The following is a 12,423-nucleotide window of genomic DNA, read 5'->3' on the forward strand; positions in this document are numbered from 1 at the left end:
ATCCCAAGTTTAAAGATGATGCAACTGTTGTTGTGATAGATGAGAGACTTATTGATGACATTACAAGTACACGGATTTCATTGAGCACTTCATGGGTTGAAGTGGACATTGTGTTTATTCTACTTCTACCTACAAACAAAGCACATTGGATGCTTAGAGTGCTGGACATAAAGAGGATACGTTACGTCCAGGGAGACATACAATGATGTCAAGGTCCGTATTGGAATTGAACATTTTATTAGCATGCTTCCGCACCTCATGAAATGTGTTGGAATATAGAAAGCAGATTCCACGGAGTTGAAGGTAGATATTGACTTCTCCCTTCCCCAACAGAAAAATGGGTATGTTTTTTTTACCTCCATTTACAGTTAACCATACTATTACATGCTGACCTAATAGACTGATTCTTTTTTTCCAGACATGATTGCGATGTATATGTTGTCAAATATGCGGAGTACATGCTACATGATGATATATGATCCATGTCTATGAAATTTGATGCGTTAGAGCACGATTGGATATAGTTTCATTGTCGTTTAGATATCAAGAAATTAAGAAGGCCACAAAGAAAGTACATCCAACTGGAGGAGAAAGCATTGTTATAGAGTGATAGTGCAATATGCAGTCACAAGTTATAATAGATGGAAACATTGTTTCTTAGGCTTTAAAATTTGTTTGAAATGTCAACATACTTGTTACTTTTAACTGTTTATATCAACAATTACATTAGTTTTTGGAAACTTCATTACATTGTCTTGAGATGTTTAACTGTTTATCATATTACACAAGATTGATTATGTATCCAAACCAAGTATCAAAACTTAATGCACAAAATTACGTCATTGTGTCATATTATATCAGCACAGGTGATAGACAGGTTTATCACTTGCCTGACACTGCAACTGAACTACACCCATTTTCAAGATTTTTTGCAACTGGTCACAGGTCATTGCATACTGGTCATAGATCATGAAGAGTGGTCATAGGTCATTGCATACTGGTCACAGGTTAATGAAGTGTGGTCACAGCCAATTGCATATTGGTCATAGCTCATTGCACAGTGGTCACAGGTCATTGCAAATTTGTCACAGTCCAGTGCACAATGATCATATAACATTTTTGCTTACAAATTTTCATGTGACAAACTGTACATGCATTATAAGTACATTGGTCACAGGTCATTGTATATTAGTCACATGTCATTGCATATTGGTCACAGGTCATCAAGAGTGGTCACAGGTCACAGGTCCTCGAAGAGTGGTCACAGGTCATTTCAAATTGGCCACAATTCAGTGCATGATGATCATATAACGTTTTTGCCTAAAGGTTTTCATATGTGTACGCGCGTGTCATACGTACAAGTGGTTACATATTTTAGCTGTACATCCAAAGTGCATTGCAATGAAATCAAACACATGTCATAGATCCTGTTATATGGTCATAGCACACTTTATAAGTCAATATACCAGATTTATTAGCACAAAAACTAAGCATTATATTGGTAGCGATATAGTCAATATGTATCATCTTATGTCTTTGTGCTACAATACAAAAAATCAATGAATGAAAAAATGAAGAAATTATCATAATTATATCAATGTGTATTGCTAGTCTTTATCCTCTTCTTTTCTTTATTCTTGTGGCTCTAACTTAACGGAACTAGGTTGCTGCACGTTCTACGATTGTTATCACTTTCACCACACCGACCGCATTTGACAATTATGTTTTCTTCATAGGCTGATCTAAATCTCTTCTCAGTAGGCCTTTCATAACTACGCTTTTGATTAGGTGCTAGTACAACTATGTTATGGGCATCATTTGGCACTATCCATTCAGATGAATTTCCAACGGAAAAAATGGTTTCTTGGAATGTATTTTTGCGTGCTTCACTTTTGTAGTCGTATGAATAGTATTCATGTGCTTCTATCTTCATACTTGCAAATACAGCCAAAGCATGTAGGCAAGGTAGTTGATCAACTTGAAGCATCCTATATATGCATATTTGATTTTCTATATCAACAATGGAAGATGAACTTTCACTGCTAACTCAGAAATTGCCTGATTAATGAAAAAACCTACAGTTACGGATGCAAATTATATATACAATAAGTCACAAAAATAAAAATCAGGACAAGAATGAAAGTGCATGTCACATACGTATATGATGTTGCACAAATATTACACAAACACAATAGTATAGGTCACAGCACAAGTAACATATATTATGTTTGGTCATAGTAGATCTTAGAGGGAAACAACCAGATTTATCAGAATACAGTCTTGGTCATAGATCAATTTTGGTAAGTCACAAATTAGTGACTAGGTCACAGCATTTAACTTTACCATCATGTTCCTCATAAATGTGCTCATTTTCTTCACTAGCTTCTTATACTTACTTGACAAGGATGCAAAAGTGCCTTGTGCGTTCTCCTTATGTCTGTACAACCAAGATTACAAAATTTGTCTTAATGACTCCAACAAAGCTAAAATAGGGTAGTTCTTGGCAGACTTTATGACCACATTAACTTACTCCATGATATTCGATGTCATTGTAGAGTACCGATTTGAAGGCATGCAGAAACATGAGCATCTTTCAGGTCCAATATCGTCCTAGAAACAAAAACATGGAGACGTATATCATATAGTATACAGTATCCTGTCAAATATGTTTAAATGAATATAGATTGTTGATAATGTATAGTATATTACTAGGTAACCCCTTATCTTCTCATTAATCGAGTCAAGCCGTTGTATGTAATATTCATATTCCAACAATATGTACGCGCGAACAGTTGCATTGAATACTTGTATGGTGTTTTGTCCTGATCTTCTGTAATGTGATTTTAGATTTTATAGTAGATGGTACGAACATATCATATGACAAGTTCCTGGATACATGTTTTCAATTACCTTTTTGATAATGTTGTGATGATCTAATACGAAGCACAAACTGTCTGTCCCCATAGGCTTTCTTCAGCTATCCAAAAAATCATGTCCAAGAGCTGTCATTTTCGTTATCTCCAATCCCGAAAGGAAGTACTTATATGCTATTATTTGCATCTTACATAAATGGCGTGAATAAGGGGCCACCATAGTGTCCATTTAGATATGTTCCATCAACCACAACAATTGGCCTACAATGTTTATATCCCCGTATAGATGCACCTAGTGCCATGAAGCAATATTTAAACCTTACTATGACAATTAATTTCTAGGCTTGTGACCGATCTAGGATTTGTTTGCTGTAGCACAGAAAAAAATGCTAGTATCTTATTGAATGAATCAATTGGATCACCCCTTAGCACTTTCAAAGTTTCCTTTGGAGATTACCAAGCTTTGACATAGTTCAAAGATACTCCATATGTATGCAGTGTGTTGTTGCGCATATCATTTGGTGAGTATATGGTACGTGATGATGTGTACTTGTACTTAATGCAGATTGGCACAACTGTCTTTGTTACTTACCTATGAGTGCAGAGTACGATGTTTGTAGTACATGTGTGACCTTCTAAAATATGCCTGATTTTAAACGTATCTATTCTGGCTAACTTGGATGCTTTGACAAGATAGTCTTTCTTATCTGACCAAATGACCACATATTCAAACATACGTTGGATTGCATAAAATGACAAGCTCAATTTCATAATCTCCTTGTTACGAAAAACTTTTCCTTCCTCTACCTCCCTAGCTTTTGCGACTGCCACAATTGTGACCACATGTTCGAACTTGTCACTAGATGGATCCACTATTGCTCCACATATATCTGATGACATATCTATTAATGAAAACCCATGTTCATTCAATTGGACATCGACTGATACTGCAATAGGTTGCTTTTTGCTATGTGTAGTTGTGACCTCAATGTGAATTGGATATTTGGCAGGATCACGATTCATATCCTTCAAAACTATGTATGACAACAAATTATTGTCACTCTTGATTGTTATCAGAGGCAAATCACTATTCAAGATATACTTTATCGTTACAACGACTTTTGTAGGGTCCAAGCCAAATTCTTTCATAATTGTATCAACAAGTCTCAAATACCCGAAACTACGATCAATCAACACTAGCGATTTGTGAGCCATTCAACAAACAAACGTGAATAAACCTCATTTCTACAAAAACCTCATTTCTACAAAATAAACAGAAACATAATCAATCAAACATACAATTATAGTCACAACAAACGCACGTCAAATCTTGAATATTATGGTCACATATTGAATACATGCAAGTCACATGTTCGTATTTTCCAGATTTTTACAATACTAGATTTGGTACATGGTGTCGGTGAAATTAGTTGGTATTTGGCATATCCCGAAAAAGAACATTAGAAAACAATGCAGTGGATATTCAAAAACTTGCGGGGCTCTATTAATGCTTACTTACATTTTGATAGAAATATAGATCGAGTTATTGGGTATATGGATTCAGATTATGCAGGAGATCTTAATAAGAGGAGATCACTTACAAGGTATGTGTCTAACTTTGGATGTTGAACTATTAGTTGAAAAAAACTACTTTGCAGAATACAGTAGCATTGTCTACATCAAAGGCAGAGTACATGGCTATTACCGAGGCAAGTGAGGAGGATATGTGGTTGAGAAGATTAATTGGTGAAATCAGTACTATAGTGTATTGTGATAGTCAAAATGCTATCTTTTCTGACTAAGGATTAGATGTTTCATGAGAGGACTAAGCACATTAATGTGGGATACCATTTTGTGTGTGAAGTGATTGCTCATGGTGATATTGTAATGAGCAAGGTTGATAAAGATAACCTTGCTGATATGTTGACAAAATTACTTCCAATTACTAAGTTTGAGCATTACTAGAACTTGGTGTTTATCATTGATCTAACCCATTGGAGCTTGTTTGGAAGAAGAGTAGTGGTGTTTGCTTTAGAGATGTGTTATGAAATTCCATGTATTAGAATTTTGTTCAAGATAGAGATATGTTGTAGTTTGACTTTCAAATTCTAGTGGGTATTGGAGTTTTGGTTAAGTGGTCTTGAAAGAGAACAAAATTATTGATTTTTGCTAGCCTGCCACTAGCTAGACACTCAAGTGGTGCCTGCAAATTTCTCTCGAGACGTGATGCATGCCTATCACTCGAGTAGTGGAGCTCTCGCCTACCTACCACTAGCATGTCGCTCGAGTGACAAGGTTATTCAGCCCAAGCCCATTTTGTTCTTTGATGCGTTTTCTAAACTCTTATGCATCTACAACCTAATTTCTAGGTATATATATATATATATATATATTAGTCATGACTTGTATTATCGAGAGAACAATTCATACAACATCTTGAAAGCTATCTTAATTAAGAGTAGTTAGATCTTGTTGTAAATACAATTGCTATTGATTATAGTGAAATTCTCTCCTCTGCCTATGGTTTTTTTTCCATCTCAGATTTTCTCATAAATTTTTGTATTCTTATTTTGTTCCTGTTTATTTAATTATTGTCATTATCCTACGATCAATTCATAACAGTTGCCATTCATTTGTTTTACATACATATATAAGTTTACTTTTTAAAATATATAACTGAATGATGTAATACTCAATGAAATGTATTATAGAACAATATTTGGGCTCAACAATCTAGAATGAGAGTGATATCTTCACTAACACAGCAAGTAGAAAGTCACAGAAAAATAAAAATATTTTAGTAATGCAAAATAATAACCTGCGTCGACAAGGCGAAATTTGTGGCTACACCAAAAGTAACCAATCAATTAACGCTTGTAATATTTTAGTTAGATCAAATCCAAAATTACTATATTTCCCCTCTCAACATCTTCATTTCGTATATATTGTAGTTAGACTTATTGCTTCCTTCCTCAACCGACATCAATTGGGTTCCCAAGTTACTATGTTTTCACCTCATCCATTTGGAAACCTGTATAGAAAGGCGTCTTATTAACAATTGGCAAAACAATATGCGAACTTTTACCTGATTTTGGTGACTTTGGAGAAGGATTCAATGTTGTAATGGTTTCCTGCAAGGCAATATTCGAGGGTAACTTCTGATTCACATCTTCAATATGCTTATCAATGGTAACTTTCACTGCATTATTTTCATCAGGTTCTAAACTTCCTTTTCTAAATTATCAATACTTTAATAGAATAAACAGGGTTAGTTTCATCAGGATGTTTCATGGCATCATAAATGTTAAATTCATTGATTTTATCATCAAATTCCATAGTAAGAATGCCACTATAAAAATCTATTTTTGCTTTGGATGTTCTTAAGAATGGTCTTCCAAGCAAAATGGGGATAGTTTGATCACCATATCCCATATCAAACACATAGAAGTCAGCAGAAAAAACCAAATCATTAACTTTCACGATAATATTCTCAACTACACCCTTAGGATAGGCATTAGATTTATCAACTAGTTGAATTATGACACCAGTTTCATTCAAAGGTCCAAGTTTTAAAGAAGTATATACAGAGTATGGCATGACATTAATAGAAGCTCCTCAGTCTAACATGGTCTTTTCAAACCTAGTGTTACCTATCGTGCAAGGGATGCTAAACATGCCTAGATCTTTGCACTTTGTAGGGAGATTTCTTTGAATGATTGCAGAAATATTTTCTCCTACGTTTATCTTTTCACACCTTTTAAGTTTCTATTTTCTTTTAAGAGTACATAGTTCCTTCAAGAACTTAGCATAAATGGGTCTTTTTTAATAGCATCCAACAATCGAATGTTTACCTTACATTTACGGAAAGCTTCATAAAGTTCATGATTATGTTCATCTTTCCTGGGTTCTACTAAAGCTTGAGGGAAAGGAGGTGCCGGTTCATACGCAGAAATGGGTGAAAACTTGGGCTTAGGTACGCCATTGTCATTGGGAACACTCTTTTCTTCAAGGACATCTTTCTTCTTTTCTTGCTCCAATGATGTAGGGGTTCCCCTTGAAATTTCAACTTTCTTGCCACTCTTCAGCAAGATTGCACTTACATTTTCCCTTGGATCAACCATTGTTTGAAAGGGTAATTTTCCCGAACCTTATGCTTCCAACCTGTTGATTGCAGTTGCCATTTAACCTATTTGATTCTCCAAACTTTTAATACTTGCCCTTGTTTCTTGTTGGAATTGCAAAGTGTTAGTAACAAGAGACTTAACAATATCTTCTAAAGGTATATCTAAACTTGAAGTATTGTCCTGTTGTTGTCTAGGAGGGTATGGTTGCCTGTATTGCTCGAAGTTTGGATGATTTTGTTTGATTCACTTGTTGGTTCCCACAGCTAAGATTAAGGTAATCCCTCAATCTTGGATTATAAGTGTTTGAGTAAGGATCATAATTCCTTTATGGTTGTCCAGGAAAACTGCCTATTGCATTAACTTGTTCATCAGAGTCTTTTTAAAGAGTTGGGCACATATTAGTTGGATACTCTGGCATTGAACAGATTCTACACGCCTTTGCTATTTGCATAGCACATGTAGACATTTGTCGAACAAGAGTAGTTAGACTCAAAATCTATTGTTCAAGGGATGAGATATTTACCTTATTGACACTTTTAGAAGGAGTGTCGAGTCTAGTGCCATACTGTTGAGAATTGGTTGCCAGGTTCGCAATTAAGTTTCTTGCGCCCTCAGGAGTTTTATCCACCAATGCTCCTCCACTTGCAGCGTCAACCATACTTCGTTCCATGGGTAGAAGGTCTTCATAGGAATATTGGATGAGAAGTTGTTCACTAATTTAGTGATGGGGGCAACTTGCACACAATTTCTTTAAACGCTCCCAATATTCATGTAGAGATTCCCTGTTGTCCTGCCTCACTCCACAAATTTCTTTTCTAATATTTGTTGCCCTTGAAGCTGGAAAGTATTTTTCTAGAAATAGCCTTTTCATTTCATTCCATGTGGTAATACTTCCAGAAGGAAGATAATAGAGCCCTCAATTTAATTTGCTCCTTAGTAACTCTTGTAGGTTTCATGCTTTTACAGACCACATGAATTTCCTTTAGATGTTTGTGGGGTTCTTCACCTGTAAGGCCATGAAAAGTGGGAAAGAGATAAATTAGTCCAGATTTAAGTTCAAAAGTAGTGGCAGCATCTAAAGTAGAAAAAGTAATGCGTAAAGGTTGTTCCTGCAAATCCGAACCTACAAGTTGTTTCTATTTTTGGATAGTACTACAAATCACCTTGGTTAGAGGGTCGATTTATGGGCATAAACAATCAAGGAAGCAAAAAGAAAGAAAAAACTAAACTAAACTAAACAAAATAACAAAATAAACAATTTTTTTTAAACAAAAACTAATGAAACAAATAAAAAGCAAAAAAATAAACTCCCTGGCAATGACACCAAAATTTGATGCGTGTTGTCGTAGGCAATCCAAATTAAAATCGATACTTCTTAAAATTAACGTAATAGTGGAAGTAAGGGTCAATCCCACAAAAAGTGACTGATTTATTTCTATGCCAAATAAACAATGTTTTAGGGGGGTGTTTTAACGTTATTAAAATCAACTTCAATAAAAGCAATCAATAACAACGCACTCAACGATTTAAATTAATCAATAAAACTAACCTTGGTATGAGTCAATATCCACCTTCGAAATTTTTATAATTAATCATGGATGCAAGTGTGAATCAATTCATATTTTCTGATATTCATCGTTGGAAAAATAATTACCATTCAAATTAATTTCCTGTTCCTCCTTAAGTGTAATTAGTTAGGGCAACGACCTTCTAACTAATCCTAATTATCAAATAACCATAGACAAGCACTAAGATTTAATTCAATAACAGCTTTACGTATTAGAGAAATTGATGAACTAGTTAACACAAGCCACGCGTTTACATTTAACCTATTCAAACATTCTTCCTAAGATTTAAAAATTTTCAAACCAACAAATTATTAATCCTAGTTGCTTCACAAGTTAAATCAACCAAAAAATTACGGATTTGATGTTTAACTTAGCAATAGATTATGATGAATAATAAACTAGTAAATCTCCTAGCAATTAAACATAACAATCATTGAAAATAAATACAAAAGAATGTTCAATACTCAAAACCATGAATTAAACTAATAAAACAATTCGATCTCACAGTTGTATAGATTCCGAGGCTTCAATATCCTCGACCAAGTATGAGAAAATTAGTTTCACATCATAGATTTTCGGCATGAAGAGAGAAAAATAGTGTTGGGGCGTTCTCCTTAGTTCTGGTTGTGTTTTGGTATTTAAAGGACGCCAACGAGATTGCTTACCAAAATCGAATAAGTAAAGAAAGAATTTTCCCAAATTTCTCTTGAGGCACGCGCCTAGCTATTTTGGGGAGCCTCGGGCGTCTCTTTTTCGGTTGAGGCGAGCACCTAGGCATGATTCCAACAGCCAAATAGTATTTAGTATTTTTGTCATAACTTTCTCTCCTGATGTTCAGTTAAAGTGATTCAAGATGCATTGGAAATTAAATTGAAAGGGCTAGAACTTTGATTCAGATGTCATCTTCCAATTCAATCGTTTACTATGTCAAAAATGGGTCTCAATATATGCTAAAAACCGATGCATAACTTTTTCCATTGGAAATTAAAGTGTGATTATACTTTGATTGTATTTCATTCTTTTCACTTCTTTTCTCTTCAATTTGACCTCTAAAACTCTTGAATCGTCATTCCATCGCTCGTCAAATCTATGGATTCTTTGCAACTTTATCCCTGAACTTTCATCTTCTCTCTTCTTGGCCTCTTTTTCTTGTTTTCCTTCTCCCAACACTTTGAGTCTTCCATCGATTGACCTTTAAATCTTTCACTCATTCGTTTTGCCTTCCAATTTAACTTTTAGATAATTACATTTTAGTCCTTCAACTTTTGATTCCTTTCACTTTAGTCATTTTTGCTCTTTTCTTCTAATTTCTGCCATCATCATCCAATTGCGACCTAAATCAAAATATAAGAGTACTCAATACATTTAGGCATCAATTAATCACAAAATGCCAACATTAATGGATGAAAAATATGACATTTTATGTTCTACCTGTGTGCAAAACTTGCAGCCAAATTTATCAATTTCAAAAACATCATATGATAAATGCATAAATTAGCGATTCTTCTATTGTATCGTAATATGTGAAACAAGCATAAAGATGAAAATGATTTAAACAATATCCTGCATTTCACATGTCTCGTTGAACATGTGCAAAAAATGTGCAAAGACAAGTTGTAAAAGTGCCAAATTGTAGGTGCTTGACATGCAGAAGACTTATTTTTTGAATGCAAAAAAATTATAAAATAAAGGACACAGTATACCATGTTGAACATATTTATGAAATATAAAAAATTAAACAAGATGTCAATGATAAAGCGAGAACTCAAATTTAGCCGGTACAGAAGTTCAATAAGAAAAAAACCAGAATAAGGAAATAATATAATAATATAAAAACCTTATAAACTTTCAAAATTATTCCTTGTGGCTTTTTAAAATATAAATTATTAATTATAACAGAGCAACTTCTCAATATCGAAACATTTTCAAGACTACAAATGGAATCTTATGTATACACTAGTTAAAAAGCTATTTTAAGGATTACCAAGGCTTGCCATAACACATATATTGATACACAGAGAGGAAAGGTAAAGGAGGAGAAGGAGAAGGAGAAGGAAATGATGTCAATAACGAGTGTAAAGATAGCATGTCTTACCAGGCATTGTCCCCTGAAATAAGGAAATTCCTTATCTACGAGAAGACAAAGTTTCAAAGGCATTGGTCGAATTTTATATGCAAAGGATTGAAGGAAGAAAATGATCTGAAGGGCAACGTTGACACATTGGAAATGACATTGTCACAAGTGCTTGGGTCGAGTAAAGCAAGGAGAATTCACGGTAATTGATCAGATGGAGTTGCTATTAGAGCATTCCAAGCTTGCAGGATTAACCAGTCAAGGCAAACACACCTTGATCCAGGTAAAGATGATAGGGCTTACAACATAAAGTTCGAGTTCAAAAGAGGTACAAATTGCATCCAAGAGGTGATGGGCGATTTCACGTGCTTGCATTGATTGGGAACAAGGGCTACAATTTGGAACAAGATTCGAGGATGATCATTTTGAAGAGAAAGGGTCTCATGTAATCTGAGATACGTCTCAAGAGTGCAAGGAATTGACGCATGTTGGCAAAGTATTGAGATCAATATTTGAACTAAGTAGGGTTCCGATTGAGGATGATAAAGCTTGCCAATTAATTGTTCAAGCCATGGAATTCAACATGATGAAGTTAACATGCCAAGGTCCAAGTTTGATGTTGGGGTCGAAGGGCAAAAGGTGTTGGATCAATGTATGCAACCGCAGGATGGAGCTGAGCTTTTGGTTGCAGGGAAATTTCAAAGGCTCAACATGTCAACCATGCGACCACAACCGATTGTGCTATGCGGTCGCATAGTACTAAGACGAGGCAAAAAAAAATTCCTTTTTCGGGAAGAGTTTTATTTATGTTAAAATACTTTTTTTTGGTAATTTTAATATTCTTAGGACTCTAATTTCAATTTTACAATATTCCCAAGGTTAATATAAATATTTGTAGTTTTCTTTCATTGTGGGATAAGATTTTTGATAATAAAAAATTGAGACTTTTCTCTCTTGAAACTTTTGCTTCAAAACTTAGTTCTTCCATGGGCAAAAATTGAACTTATCAAGATTAACCATATTGTGGCTTTCAACAAATCGGGTGCGATTTACATAATTATTTGTAATTAAAAGGTCCTTTACAACACCGTTATTGTGGGTTGTTTGGTTCGTAATTATTGGATCAGATCCAAAATTCGAGGTAAAATTCATTAATCTTACATAATCAAGAGGTCAATAATTTAATATATTATTGGTTGCTTGGTTCCAATATTGTGGGTTGAGTTCCAAACCTCGATTGTTGGCTTTTCTTGGGATCAGGAGTTAATATCCTGTGAGTTCAATATCGATCTTGCTATTCGGGGTTCGCATCATTTGGTATCAGAGCCTAGGCCCCAAAATCAAGGTTGTATCCTTTTCCTTTTGTTTTGTTGAGTCTTATTTTTTTTTTCCCGCATCAGTTTTGGTGTTCTTTGTGTCTTTAATCTATAAAAATCCCAAAAATAAAATTTTGAAGTTGTTTTTGGACTCAATTTGCTTCCAAATCAACTTCTGTTTGTTGCGTCAGTGTCGTTGTTGATTTTTTCTATCCCAAGAGTAAAAAAATTATTCATTCATACAGTTCGGGAAAAAATATTTGTATGTCAAAAAAATTTGTCGACTAATTTTTTGAATCAAAATCCTTTTTGTCAGGTCAAATTCCAATTTGAGAACCACTTTCTTGAATTTATATAAAAGTTCCAATAAAATTTTTCCAGATCAAAATTCTTTTATGTCCTTGAATCTCACATTTCAATTGAAAATCAATCAGTATGACTGAAAGGATGTTTCGACGGTTTGAGAAG

General features: G+C 34.4%; 2 protein-coding genes across 2 annotated transcripts; both read right to left on the minus strand.

The window, feature by feature from the left end:
• Positions 1-5,875: 5,875 nt before the first annotated feature.
• Positions 5,876-6,470, minus strand: LOC111377712. Its single transcript, XM_023000840.1, has 2 exons — positions 6,123-6,470; positions 5,876-6,004 (listed from the first exon to the last, which is right to left on the minus strand). The coding sequence occupies exons 1-2, from the start codon at positions 6,468-6,470 to the stop codon at positions 5,876-5,878; spliced, it is 477 nt and encodes a 158-aa protein (XP_022856608.1).
• Positions 6,471-6,488: 18 nt separating this feature from the next.
• Positions 6,489-6,994, minus strand: LOC111377713. The gene is made up of 2 exons (XM_023000841.1): positions 6,725-6,994; positions 6,489-6,638 (listed from the first exon to the last, which is right to left on the minus strand). Exons 1-2 carry the CDS (start codon positions 6,992-6,994, stop codon positions 6,489-6,491), a joined length of 420 nt encoding a protein of 139 aa, XP_022856609.1.
• Between the last annotated feature and the right edge of the window lie 5,429 nt (positions 6,995-12,423).

This window comes from Olea europaea, unplaced genomic scaffold, assembly GCF_002742605.1.
Source record: "Olea europaea var. sylvestris unplaced genomic scaffold, O_europaea_v1 scaffold1711, whole genome shotgun sequence".
In the NCBI taxonomy this organism is placed as follows: Eukaryota; Viridiplantae; Streptophyta; class Magnoliopsida; order Lamiales; family Oleaceae; genus Olea; species Olea europaea.